Source organism: Cuculus canorus, chromosome 2 (assembly GCF_017976375.1).
Source record: "Cuculus canorus isolate bCucCan1 chromosome 2, bCucCan1.pri, whole genome shotgun sequence".
Taxonomy (NCBI): Eukaryota; Metazoa; Chordata; class Aves; order Cuculiformes; family Cuculidae; genus Cuculus; species Cuculus canorus.
The window spans coordinates 52,251,289-52,266,020 of NC_071402.1; the positions used below are offsets into that span (position 1 = coordinate 52,251,289).

A 14,732-nucleotide genomic window follows, 5' to 3' on the forward strand; every position below is an offset into this window, starting at 1 on the left:
CTCTTAGAGAAACTCATGTGTTCTGGTTGAGTAATCAGTCTGTGCGGGTGGGTGGGGAACTGGCTGAAAGGCCCCACCCAGAGGGTGGTGGTGAACGGCTCCTTTTCAAACTGTCAGCCTGTCACAAGTGGGGTTCCCCAGGGATTGATATTGGGCCCAACATTGTTTATGAAGATCATAAATGATCTGGATGGTGGGATCAAGTATACCCTGATGAAGTTTGCTGATGATGAACCCAGTTGGGAAGTAGACACTTCAGAAGGGAGACCCACCCTGCAGGAAGACCTGGATAGGCAGGAAGAGTAGGCTAACGAGAACCTTATGAAGTTCAACAAGGACAAGTGTAAGGTCTCGCACCTAGGAAAACATAATCCAGGAGTGCAGCACAGATTGGGATCTACCTGGCTGCAGAGCAGCTCTGCGGAAAAGGATCTGGGTGTTCTGGTGGAAACAAGGACCCCCTCAATATGAGTGAACAGTATGCCGCTGCGGCAAAAAAAGTCAACAGGATGCTGAGTTGCATCAACAAGGACATCACGAGATAAAGAAGTCATTGTCTCACTCTACTCAGCCCTTGTCAGGCCACACCTGGAATATTGTGGTCAGTTTTGGTCCTCACTATGGAAAAAAGATGTCAACAGGCTGGAGAGGGTCCAGAGAAGGTCTACAAAGATGATCAAAGGGCTGGGAAGCCTGCCATATGAGGAAAGACTGAGTGAACTGGGTTTGTGCAGCCTTGAGAAAAGAAGGCATAGGGGAGACCTTATCACCATGTTCCAGTATTTAAAAGGTAACTACAAAGAAGATGGAGACTCTCTTTTTACAAGGAGTCACATGGAAAAGACAAGGGGTAATGCGTACAAGTGAGATTTCCTTGGTCCTGGGGAGGTTCCGATTGGACACGAGGAAAATTTTTCACATAGAGAACAATAAGCCGTTGGAATAACCTCTCCAGGGAAGTGGTGGATCCCCCAACATAGGACATTTTTAAGATTCAGCTGCACAGGGTACAAAGCCATCTTGTATAGACCATGCTTTTGCTAAGAAAGGTTGGACCAGATGATCCTTGAGGTCCCTTCCTCATTTTCAAAATGTTTCTTTACTTCAGCTGTGACTGGGATATCCAAATTATGCAAGAAGCAGATGGACAATAAGGATAATCCAGCTCAGCCTGCACAGAGTGAGGAAGCAGCACCAGCTCTGACTTCTCCACAGGCACATCATCACAGGTCAGTGAGGTGCAAGGCCATATTATCATGCTAGGAATGCCCTAGGAATGGTACCACCAGGCCCGCGATGTGGCACCCACCTTCCATGTGCTGGTTCAGCTGGAATTGCACTGTTTAAGTAAATTCCTATCATTTGCTGCAGTGTTGAAGACATGCATTGATTGCTGTAATTAGTAACAAATTAGAGCATGTTCCTTCTTTCCTGACTGTCAATATTGGCAATTCCCAGAATGTAACTATAGTTCAGTGTCCTTGGTTTATTTTATTTAATAGTCAGACTATACTATTGTCTGCATAACTGAATAGTGTAAAATAATATATTTTCTTGATCTTTGTTGCGAAGTATTAAGCATTTTTTTTTATTATTGTTACTTAACTTTGGTCATTGTTTCAGTTCTAGACAAAGAAAATAAAACATCTGAAAAGCATTAGACAAACTGCTAAGTTTGATACACGATTACAGTAGGTAAATCATCTGCTTGAGGACAGTGCTCAGCTTTGGCTTCTTTGAATGTCCTAGGTCTCACTGTGGTGTTTGGGTTTTTTTTATGAAGCATGAGCTTCATTAAACTATGCACTTCATTAAAATATGCTTCTCCCACTAAAATGCATCCTCGTAGAGGAGACGTGCTGATAAAGAGATGTGACATTCTGGCCCTTTACTTCTGTATGGTCATGAATGTGCTGGTTGCAGACCAGCAACTCGATATAATTAATTTTAGGCTGCCATTACCAGCCTGCATTGCAACATGATCATTTCCTTGGAAAGGAATTGTATTGTATGTATGTGGGAAATATTGATCTACATGCAGAGTAAGGTATTACTGAGTGTCAAGGTCCCCAAAAGTATATGGAAAACAGTGGTGGAGAGCCTTACAACAGCAGAGCATGAAAAGACATGGAAGGTGCAAAACATGATGATGCCAGTGACTAAGAAAGCCCAGAAAGGCGGACTCTTCCGCAAACAAGCCACTACAGAGGAGTTCCCAAGCAGATTGCCTGCTAGTCAAGAGAGGAGCCTGGTTACTCCATTAATACTGTATTTACCACAATGAGGCTACCTACACATACAAAAAAAAGATACACCAACCCAGAAGGATTAGCCTAAGTGTAGCATATATTCAAGACTGAGTTTAAAAGCAGCCTTTTAAATCTTCCTCCTTCAGGAACCTCTAGCCTCTGAGGAAGTAGCAGGTAAGTTACTTTAAGGTAGATTATAAGTTATTTAGGTGTCCAAAGATTGGAAGCTTGTAGGAGTTTCGGAAGCGTGCAAGTTTCCCAGTCCCATTGAAGATAGACTCTGAAACTACTGACCTTACCAAAAATTATTTTACATTCCCAGACACATCTTTAGCATTTATGAATCACTGATTGTCTAACCCACTTGTGCTTCAGTTTCACCATCTGTAAAGTAGAACTCAGAACACTTTTGGACTGTCTAAACAAGTTCAATAAGAGTTAATGAAGAGGAATGTTAAAAACTAATCACATTATTTTATATAAATGGTTATTCATTTTTTTTTGAACCAAGATTGCTCTTCATGAATCAATGACTGCTATCTCTATTTCTTAAAGATGTCTACAATCTAGTGAGCCTCCAAATTTCTCCCTGCTTCTCAAAATAAAAGGTTGCACACATTTTCCCATTAAGAAATGATTGAGAAAATGATCTAATGAAAGGTCAATGGGTAAACTAAACTACAGTAATTTAGAGCATAGGCTGAAGTCCTACATGGTTAGTCAGTATATTAAGTATTACTCATTATGTTAAATATTAAATCTGGCAGCTATACATATCCAGACACTTTGGAGACAGATTCCATATCTGAAGACTTATTCTGACAGGTATTCCTACATATCCACTATTCACATTTTATCCATTGATTGTTCTTTTATTTATACATTTTTCATTATTTCAAATTTGGGTAAACTAAAAAAATTATTTCAGAATAGATCATAAAAATAAACACACTTATAAATTGTTGAGTAAGTATTTTATCAAGTTCCAAAGGAAAGAATTAGGAATTCATTCTTATTGAGTAGTATTTATTTCATTGTTGGAAAAAACTCCTCCAATATAGATAAATATTCCCATGCCTGCTCTTAGCAAGACTAACTCTGCTAAATTACATGCCAATCTCGCTACTGACTCCAGTAGTGGAAATACTGGACTCTAGAAACGTAAAAAACAAAGACTGAAGAAAGTGGTGCAAAACAGGTGTGTGTTTCATATGCAGCACAAGAACAACCCATTCCTGGATCACGAGAGGAAAGGTTGTCTCCGCTGCCATGTCATAGCTGCTCTGCGATCGAAACGTGCGTGCTTGGGGTTAGGTACTGTCAGTTACAATGTAGAAGACTCATCCCAAGCAGGCAGCCTGCAGCATGCCTTCAGCACACAAGAGAAACACAGGAGATGTGATAGAAACCACCACACACCCCCGCAAACAGAAAATATCACAGCAGCAGCAGTGATTACAAAAACTGTGCAAGCAGCAGTGTTGGCGTATGTCCTCCTAGAGCCCCACTCTCTTCACCAGCCCTGCTCTCCCTGCCCTGACCAGGGGAACAGCCTGGCTGCTGCACCTCCTGGTCACCCAGCTAAGTTTATTTTCTCAAAAAAAGTCATTAACAGGGGTAATTTCACAGACTAGGTGAGAACTGAATATGCCCAAGACACCTGGCCGCCTGTTAGCCTTGCTGGCATTGGCCAAGGTGGGTAAAAATTATTCCAAAATTTAAAAAAAAAAGGTATAAGCCCTTTTACTTAGGAAACCAGGCAAGCTATGCAGCCTTACTTACTGTCTCTGAACCCAAGTTAGAGAAGTAATTAACTTGTTAAAAGCAATTTTCCAGACATACCGGCTTCATCAGTTGTTGCAACATGGCACTTCTCTAAGCACGCCAGACAGCATGATAAAATGTCTTCTGCTGCTTTATTGAGTTGTTGACCTGCTACCCCACACCACCACGCTGCCCTGGACAAGCTGAAGACAGCAGGGAATTCGGTGTAATTTCCCTGTCAGAAAACAGGAGCAGCTTAGGCCTGTGGTAGTTATAGAATCATTAAAGTTCGAAAAGACCTCTAAGATCAAGTCCAACTGTCTGCCCGACACCACCATGTCTACTAAACCATGTGCCGAAATGCCATATCTCCGTATTTTTTAATACGTTCAGGGATGACGCCTCCACCACTTCCCTGGGCAGCCGGTTCCAAAGCATCACAACTTATTCAAAAAAGAATATGTTCCTAATATCCAATACACCTCTCCTAGTGCAACTTGTAGCCACTCCCTCTCATTCTGCCACTTGTTGCTGGGAGAAGAGACCAACGTCCACCTTTCTACAACCTCCTTTCAGGTAGTTGTAGAGAATAAGGTCACTCCTCAGCCTCCTCTTCTCCAGGCTAAACAACCCCAGTTCCCTCAGCCGCCTCTCATAACGCTCGTGCTCCAGACCCTTCATCAGCTTCATTGCCCTCCTCTGGACACACTCCAGCACCTCAATCCCCTTCTTGTACTGAGGGGCCCAGAACTGAACACAGTATTATGAGGCAATTGCAACTCTTAACTAAAAGAAAGAAGTCCTTGGAAAAGCAGCACAGGCCCTTGGGAAGGGTCGCTTTGTGGTGGGTGCGAGGTGATGGAAGGCAGGAGGGGAGCCTGGTACCGGCACAGGGAGGCGGCAGGGCAATGTTGACACTGAAAATGCCAGCATTTCTCAAAACTGAGACTTGTTTTGGGTTTTTAGAAAGCAAACACCCATTAATCAGCCCTGGGCAACATGAGGGAGCGCTCTCCATCAGTCATGTGAAGCGAGACAAGAGCTGGGTGCAAGATGTATTTCTCACTGCCATGCATATGTATAAACTTTCCCAGAAATCTTATGCATATGCTATTACTTTCCAGGGACTGATTTAAAAGTTATTATGAATTTCACAATAGTCAAATCTTTTGCTGATTTGGAGCTGGCTACATCTCTGCCTGACCTTGCGTTTGAGATGGGGAAAGGCTACAAACAGGGGTGATTATAGACAAAGACGCATCTGTTCAGCACAGGTCATACCTAACATGAGTCATTATCATCTTCAAAGACTGAACAGTGTCTGGCAAAACACTGCTTGAAAGAAAACACACTGTCAGAGAGACAGTCTGTCTAACTTTCAAAGAATACAGCTACTTGGATGAACTTTACTTTAGCTTAAATCAAAATATTCCACATTTTGTAATAGGAACCGCTCTTTGCGTCAACAGAATCATGGAATAGTTTGGGTGGGAAGGGACCTTAAAGATCACCTCCTGCGATAGGGCAGGGACGGCGGGGCAGGGACGGCGGGGCAGGGACGGCGTCCTAGAGCCACGGGAGCCGCCCCCGCCCCCGCCCCCGCCCCCGCCCCCGCCCCCGCCCCCGCCCCGCCCAGCCCCGCCCCGCCCAGGCCCCGGCCCGGCCCGCCCCGGCCCCGTCCCTCGAGCCGCCGCCAGCCGGGCGCTCAGGAAACTCCCGCCATTGCCTTTTAAGGACAGGCTCGGCGCTGCCTCCGCCCCGCTCCCCTGGAATGCGGTGACTGCACCGCGGGCTGTACCAACGGCCCGGTCTGCGGGGGGAGGAAAGCAGCAGAGCCCTTGACCTGACTACTCCCCCCACCTCGAGGAGGGTAGAGGCCCCTGAGAAGAGGCACGAAACACACTATCACCGTCGGAACACTGCCTTGGCACGGTTTGTGCCGGCGTAGCGACGAGCCCCGTCGCCACATACACACCAGTGCGTGCGCGCACATCCCTGCCTCTCCGCACGGATGGTTTCGCCCACGACTTCCTGCCTCTGAGCCGGCGAGAGGGGGGTGGCCGCGCGTTGTCCGGAAGTGCCGCTCCCCGCCGCGCGCTGTACTGGAGTGCCTCTGCAGCCGCTCCCCGCCGCGGACCCGCAGCCTCTCGGTGAGCTCTAGGTTGGGAGGAGAAGGGGTGGGATAGCGACGGCCGTCGGCGTCTGCTGCTTGCGGGAGCCATGGGGTCGCTGGCGGGGTGGGGATCGCTGATGCCGTGTCCAGGCGGGGCCTGGAGCCGCCCTGTGTGGCCGGGACTGGGTCGGGGGGAGCACTGACAGCAGCGCGCGGTGTCACAGGGACCCGGTCGGGGGGGCCGGCTGCTTTCTGGCCGCATCGGCACTCGCCAGCCTTCCCTCGCCTATGTTAAAGCACAGGAAATGTTGGTCCGAGGGCTCCCGAGGTTGGGAGGGGTTGAAATGGCAGGAGAGGGCGTCAGCCTGTCCTTTCCTGCTTAGGTTTTGAAATAATTGTGGCCGCAACGAAGCTGTTACGGACACTTCGTAGAGGTTTCCGCTCTCTAGCTTGTGATAGATACCCAAAACGACGCCAAATAAAACTCTTTCAAGACTCGTTTAGGAGTTGTAGAAAGCAAGCACCCTTTATCAGGCCTGGGCAAGACGAAGGAGCGATCTCCATCTGTTGTGTGCAAAGAGACAAAAGCTGGTTACAGAATATGTTTAAGTTTTTGTAACAATAACTACTTCTTGTATCACAAGCAGAGGCTTTGTTGAGTCACAAAAAGTGGATTTTGGGGCAGGTTTGACTCCTGTGCAAGGGTTCAGGAAAACTTGTTAATGAAGAGTGCATTAAGTTGTCTTTCAAGACTAGGTGAGATTGCATAAGGTATTTCTTTCAGACTGTGATCTCCTCTTTATTGAGCTTTGCTGCAGTTCTGCTGGAGTGCCTTGGTTGTATCATCGCTTCCTGCTACCGCCCAGACTGTGACGAATGAGTGATGGTGGTGTACATAGATAAAACCTGGGGTTTAGCTTTGAGACTGAACTTTGAATTTGATGATTTAAGAGAAGGTGACTATTATCTCTTAGTTTAATAAAGTTCTCAAGTGGACCAGGGCAATTCCAAGCACAGTTACAAGCTGTATAGAGAATGGGTTGAGAGTAGCCCTGAAAAGAAGGATTTGGGGATGCTGGTTCATGAGAAGCTCAACATAAGCCAGCAGTGTATGCTTGCAGCCCAGAAAACCAGCTATATCCTGGGGTGCATCATAAAAATCATGGCCAGCAAAGTGAAGGAGGTGATTTTCCCCCTCTACTCCACCCTTGTGAGACCTCATCTGGAGTACTGCTTCAGTTCTGTAGTCCTCAGCGCAGGAAGGACATGGATCTGTTAGAGCAAGTCCAGAAGGGGGCCACGAAGATCATCAGAGGCTGGAGCTCCTGCCATGTGAGGACAGGCAGAGAGAAATGGGGTTGCTCAGTGTAGAGTAGAGAAGGCTCTAGGCAGACCTTATAGCAGCCTTCCAGTACTTAAAGGGAGGCCTACAGGAAAGATGAGTGTGCAGTGATAGGATAAGGAGTAATGGTTTTAAACTGAAAGAAGGGAGATTTAGATTAGGTTTTTAATTAGGAAGAAACTTTTTACTATGGGGGTGGTGAGGCACTGGAGCAGGTTGTCCAGAGAAGTTGTGAATGCCCCATCCCTGGAGGTGTTCAAAACCAGGTTGGATGAGGCTTTGAGTAACCTGATCTAGTAGAAGGTGTTCCTGCCCATGGCATGGGAGTTGCAACTAGACAGTCTTTAAGATCCCTTCCAACCCTGTTGTTCTGTGAAATTTTGTGTAGAGACTTTCTTGGGTGTGTGGTTTTGGGGTTGTTTTTTTTTTTTTTTTTTATACTAGAGATGTAATGCATGTGTTTTGCTTTGTGGTTGTTGTTGTTTGGTTTTTTTTGTTTTTTTTTTTGTTTTTTTTTTTTAGTTTTGACTGATAGGCATCCACAGTCATTATAAACACATTGAAACAAATCTGTTCTTTGAAGCCCAACTTTTAGTCACTGCCTTCAAACAGATCGAAGTTGCACCACTGCTAGGGGGGTGTAAAGCTTCATGTTTTGTTGTCTGGCTTGAACTCTCTAGTTGCTCAGTTTAGTCTCCTTCTATGGTTTGTCTTTTTCCCAGAGGTACGTAGCATAAGATGACTTTTTGTGCTTCTGTAGTTTGATATCCATTGCTACTGCTTAACTCGGCAATTGAATGTACATATACAAGTAGCACAGTGCTGTTACTACCTCTCTAGTTCCAGTGGGTGCAATTTACTGTTTTTCCTAATATGTGAAAATCTTCCTAAATAAAGGTCATGGTTTCGGAAATATCTTATGGTAAGTCTTACAGGCAAGATCTTACTTTCGAAGTTTCTTTAACAGTTTCCAAAACAAGGCCCAGACCGTTTCGGGCACCACAGACAGACTAAACCTGCTTGTTGTGACTTGTACTATCTAAAGTGCAGTATTTTCACTATTTATCTACTTGAAATTCTTTGATTTTCAGCCTGTACTTACCCTATTTCAATTGTAAAAGCAAGATTATCAAGTCCAAGCACAAGCCTAGCACTGCCAACTCTACCACTAAACCATGTCACTAAGTGCCACATCTACGTGTCTTTTAAATACCTCCAGGGATGGTGACTCCACCACTTCCCTGGGCAGCCTGTTCTAGTGCTTGACAACCCCTTTAGTGAAGAAAATTTTCCTACTATCCAATCTAAACCTCCTTGATGCAACTTGAGGCAGTTTCCTCTCATCCTATCACTTGTTACTTGGAAGAAGAGATCAAGACCCACCTTGCTACAACCTCCTTTCAGGTAGCTATAGGAAGTTATAAGGTCTCCCCTCAGCCTCCTTTTCTTGGGGCTAGACAAACCCCGGTTCCCTCAGCCGCTTCTCGTAAGACTTGCACTCCAGGCCCTTCACCAGCTTCACTGCCTTTCTCTGGACACACTCCAGCCCCTAAATGTTTGTCTTGTGGTGAAAGGCCGAAAACTGAACGCAGTATTTGAGGTGCGTCCTCACCAGTGCTGAGTACAGGGGGACAATCGCTTCCCTACTCCTGCTGGCCACACTGTTTCTGATACAAGCCAGGATGCTATTTGCCTTCTTGGCCATCTGGGCATGCTGCTGGCTCATGTTCAGCTGTCTGTCGACCAGCACCCCTAGGTCCTTTCCCTCCAGGCAGCTTTCCAGCCACTCTTCCCCAAGTCTGTAGCTCTGCATTGGGTTGTTGTGGCCCAAGCGCAGGACCTGACACTTAGCTTTGTTGAACCTCAGACCACTGGCCTCAGCCCATCCATCCAGCCTGTCCAGATCCCTCTGCAGAGCCTTCCTACCCTCAAGCAGATCAACACTCCCACCCAACTTGGTGTTAGCTGCAAACTTACTGAGGGTGCACTTAGTCCCCTCATCCAGATCATTGATAAAGATATTAAACAGAACTGGCCCTGACACTCAAGACTAGATGCACACCACTTGTGACTGGCCACCAATTCTGTCCACCACAACTCTTTGGACCTGGCCAGCCAGCCAGTTTTTTACCATCTCAGGCACAGCTGCACCAAACTTGGGGTGAGAGGCACTACAGTTTTGTGAGACCTAATGTTTCTCTACATGCAGGCTGGCAGGTCTATTCAAGTGAGCAACATGCCTACTGTATTCTGTATGGCTGCCTCCCAACCCTTGTTAGAGAAACATAGGAAATAATAAGGCAAGCAGTGGCAAATTTTTCATCTTTTCTGCTACAATATTCTGATACGGCAGTCTTCTGAACAAAGGTAGAAAGAAACAGGCTCTCTTCCCAGCATGTGTAGCTAAAGTCAGTAGTCTGTTTTTGTTACCTCCTCTCAATTAGGATTGAATTATACTTATGAGAATTGCATTCAGAGTAAACGTTTTAGTTTACTTTGAATAGGCCATATCCTGAAATCTCTGAATAATTTCAGAGAAGAGTTATGAACAGATTTTTTTTTTCACTCAATTCTGGATAATGGAACTTTTTTAATCAATAGTTTCAAGTTTAACAGTAACTTGTATGAGTGTTTTTACAGAATTTAGAAAAAGACTCAAGTTAGCACAACCCTTAACTGCAGCTTGAAAGCAAATCACCTTTATTGTCAGCTGTCTTCATAAATATCTAGATGTCAGGAGTTTATATTTATTTGTTGAAGTGTTGTTGGAGGCCAGACATCTCAGATAGCTTGTGGTCGGTGAATGCAATGAAGAGAACTTCAGTGTTGTCAAATGATGTGCAGTTGCATTTCACAGGCTATTTTTAGGTCAGGACATAATGGGGTTTTTAATACGTCAGAAGAACGTTGTATATGCACGTAGGATTTAAGAGTGTGGAATTAGCAGGGGAAATCAGTAACGCTTTTGGTAGACAAGTCTGAGAAGGACATAACCATGGAATATCCTTTTATGATCCAGATGCTTGGTACAGCATGTCAGGTATCTGATGCAAAGCAAGGTAAAATGCATTTCCTTTAATTAAAATTAAAAAAAGCCAACTGCTTTTTGCCTGAATATTGGATTGATTGACGATTTAAGGGAGTTACTTTGCTTAACTTTGCTCCTTTTTTTTTTTTTCCTGAGGATGAATCCAAGTTGGTAACTTCAGTCTTGCTTTTCAGGAGTCTTAACAGAAAATATACTAACTTTGAGCAAACTGTCTACAAACTATTAGAACTGTGCCGTGACTCTAATTAGAGTTACAGTTCTGATCAGATATTAATTTTATAACTTTAAAAGAAATACTTAATTTTAAAATGTTGGCTTTATTGTGACTACAGGTGAAGCTTCAATTTGTCCTATTTCAGAATACGTCGTGCAGATGCTTCCTGTAAAATTTAAAATCAAGAATGAAAGGAATCTGGTTTGCATAAGTTTTGAGTTGGGCATAATAAAGGATTATAGCAGGATGGATTGCTTGCATTAGATAAAACTAAAGCACAGAGGGTATAAAAGACTTAACAACATTAAACAGGGTCTACCTTACTTTTATTCACTAGCAGTGTTGAGGTCTTTGTGTTTGTATTTCAGTGAATGACTCAGCTCTTTGTGTTTGTACTGTCAACCCTAGTTGAACGCTGATTGTACCTTGCCAGCTAAAAAGAAGCCAGTAACTTGAAAGCCTCACTTCTACCCTGATTATATTAGTGTTATAACATGTGAAATACCATGTCTTATTTCTTCATTTGACAACTCAAGAGAAACAAGGAAATTAGTACGATTGTGAGATTATATAAAGATTCTATGAGAATATGTAAATGTTTTGAAAGTCTGATAATTTAAAAGAAGGAATTGTCAGATTTTTAGAACTATTGTGTCATTAATTAATTTTAAAACAGTATGCTTGCTTGTGTATGTATTGTGTAATAGTTCCGCTGTGTAAGATAATAGGAATGTGGTGCTTTTGAACTAAGTCAATGTCCTTTTTTTGAACACGCACAGTCCTCTAGTTGACTTTAACTGAAAGCAGTCTAATGGGGGGGGGGGTTGGCAGATCTCTCCCGGCACCATCCAACAATCTTCACAAAAACATTAGGCTTTCATCAGGGTCATTCTGTGTCCTGAGACCTACTGCTCTTTTAACAGCAACTATTCTAACAGAATGTTATTCAGAGACTTAAACGCTTTTTCTTTCTTCCTTACAAATGTTAGTTTAGCGTACTGCTTGATTTATTTAACCACTACATACTGGTTTAGGTTAGCAGCCCATTTCCTTTTGCGTGGTAGGTCAAGAGTGCCTCCTAAAATGCCAAGTATGTAGTCGTCTTAATTTCCAGAAGATGCGGGTAGAGTATTGGATCAGCGATACAAGCATTGTGTGAGTTTCATTTCAAGAACTATGATTTTATTTGTTTTTTAATGTAGCCTGCTGTTGGCCTACAGTGCCAGTCCCTGAATCACAAAAGACATTGTGCTTAATAGGGAGTGAAGTCTGAATGAAAGAAAATAGAGCAGGAGATATTAAAATAAATGTATAATTCAGAATATTCACTTATTACATGGAATTTGATATTCCTTTATCCATCTCTTTCCCCAAAGACTTATAATCTCATTTAATAAGGCTAAATCTTGGATATGTTTCCATCTCCTTAGAACCAACAGCCAACATGTCTAGCAAAAGGGCAAAGACGAAGACCACCAAGAAGCGCCCTCAACGCGCCACTTCCAATGTATTTGCAATGTTTGATCAGTCACAAATTCAAGAATTCAAGGAGGCCTTCAACATGATTGACCAGAACAGGGATGGCTTCATTGACAAAGAGGACTTGCACGACATGCTCGCCTCCCTCGGTAATATCACTTTTCTGTTTACAGTTGCCAAGCAAATTTGTGCTGTTACAATAATATTGAGTTTGGGATAGCTTAGAGAGTTGTCTCAGTTGGTGTGACACTATTGAGGTTATTTTTTGTTTTAGTTTGAAAGCTAAACCAAATATGAATCCATTTAATTGTAGGAAAGAATCCAACAGATGAATACCTAGATGCCATGATGAATGAGGCTCCAGGCCCCATAAACTTCACAATGTTCCTCACAATGTTTGGTGAGAAGTTAAATGGCACAGACCCAGAAGACGTAATCAGGAATGCTTTTGCTTGCTTTGATGAAGAAGCAACAGGTATGTGGGTAAAACAACAGTGTCCATGTATTATTTCTACTTGTGTTTGTATTAATAAATACTTATATTCATAGAAGTGGTGGTGAATTTTTAAACTGAAGATCCTGATTTCTACAAAATAAAACCATGCCATGTATCCTCAGCAGCTGAGATTACCTTTTCAAACACTATAAAACTTAAAACTGCAAACTTCTGGTGCTTCGGTTCTCTTGTTCAAGACAGCATAAAGTTGAAATTTGGCTTCGGGACAACTTCTGTAAGGGGAAACCTTGTCTTCAAAGCTGTTGTGCTTTATGAAGAACTTGTTTTCTGTCAGCAACCTGTATCCCTCTGTTAAGCTGCAATTATAGAAGAAAATTTATACAAGAAAAGCCTTGTGCTGACAGGGAATCTCAAGTGAAATAAGGCAGCTTGTTTAATAAACAATGTCAGAAAGTTATTCCTTGCAAGTAGTCTAGTAGACTTGAGTTTTGTCACCTTTAACATCAAGGTAATGTTTGAAATATTTCAAAATTCCTTGTGCTCCGTGCACTTGTTGAACATTGGTTAGTCAAGTTCTGTCATTATTTTAGTAGTTTTCATTATATATGTTCTAGACAAACAGATCCTCTTTGTGTAAAACATACGGTTGTAAGAAGGCCTCACTACTACCGGGAGTATAAACTTGCTGTTTTGGAAGATCTAATATATAAACTGCCAAATCTGCATATTCTTTGAAACAACACGGGCAAATAATAAAAAGGCCTTTACTTGAAGTAGTGAGACCGTGCAAATTAACTAAGAAGCTTGACTTGATTGAAATCTTGTAATTATTTGGCATTTATTGTAATAGTCTTTAATGGCTTTGTTTTCATTTGGCCACAAAGACTGTAGGTCTCTAATTGAAACAAAATTCAAAGATCGATATTACCATCTGTCTATTAGCAGATAAATGTAAAAACTCCTTTTTCTTATGTCCCCTTATGCTCTTTTGTAGGGTTCATTCAGGAAGACTACCTGCGAGAGCTGCTGACGACAATGGGAGACAGATTCACAGATGAAGAGGTGGATGAGCTCTACAGAGAGGCACCCATTGACAAAAAGGGGAATTTCAACTACATTGAATTCACGCGCATCCTGAAACATGGAGCAAAAGACAAGGATGACTGAGCAAATACGTGGATACCTGCAGATTCTCTGCTTTTACTCTTATGTTTATTTTTGAGGGTTTTTTCCTTATAGAACTTGTTGCATGCATTTAGCTTTACAGCTTTTGCCTTTCTTGATGTATTTATCTATTCCAGGCCATTTAGGCACATTTGCACCTGTGCAATCAGACTGGAAATGGGGAAAATATTATGCGGAAGAGGGTATGGGGACAAAGATGTGTGGACTTAGATAGTCCAGGAAAATAATCTCAATCTTTCTGGTTTAGCTGGATTTTTACATTTTTGTAATAAATGCCATTTTGAAATAAAGATTGCTATATAGATAAAAATACCTCACTTTTTTTTTGTGAAGAATGACATTTCTATTATGCATTTACAACTGCAAATGTGTTAACTGTATTTTACTTGTTGTTGCAAAACAAGCTGGAAAACTCATTTTCATAATGTTTTCTGCAGTGTCAGTTCTGAATGCTCCTAGCATTATGTGCTGTTGTCTTTAAAAATGCAGTTCTACACATCTCTTATCTCAAGTTTTTGAAGTTAGCCAAAGAAATGATTAGGGCAGATTGTTACAACTACCTAATGGCCAGCAGAGAACTTTTATGAATCTTATGCAGATACCGTGCCCAGCTCTTGTTTCCTTTTACCATTGATAGGGTTTTTTTTAGCAGTAGTTTCATGTCGAAGCTTGCATACCCATTTGCTAAGCTTTCATGCTGGCAATAAGTGGGAATTAGGCATATTTTTCCCCTTCTGCTGAAGGAAGCTTGTGCAAAGGAATCCATCTCAGCTGAAGTGTCAGGCTAGTGCTAATCAACAGCAATATGTGGCCAGAAAACCTCTATAAAGCTTTATTGTTCTGCAGCTTTTAAATTGCATGTGAGAATGTGAGCAAAGTA

The 14,732-nt window shown here is 42.8% G+C and overlaps 1 protein-coding gene across 2 annotated transcripts; it reads left to right on the forward strand.

The window, feature by feature from the left end:
- Positions 1-6,004: 6,004 nt before the first annotated feature.
- Positions 6,005-14,164, forward strand: LOC104065487 (myosin regulatory light chain 2, smooth muscle minor isoform). Of its 2 annotated transcripts, none has more exons than XM_054059789.1 (4): positions 6,005-6,163; positions 12,162-12,359; positions 12,524-12,685; positions 13,662-14,164. In XM_054059789.1, exons 2-4 carry the CDS (start codon positions 12,176-12,178, stop codon positions 13,832-13,834), a joined length of 519 nt encoding a protein of 172 aa, XP_053915764.1. In that variant the 5' UTR covers positions 6,005-6,163; positions 12,162-12,175; the 3' UTR covers positions 13,835-14,164. The 2 variants fall into 2 exon arrangements, with proteins under 2 accessions (XP_053915764.1, XP_009566260.1); XM_009567965.2 differs by lacking the exon at positions 6,005-6,163 and adding an exon at positions 10,381-10,527.
- Positions 14,165-14,732: the final 568 nt, after the last annotated feature.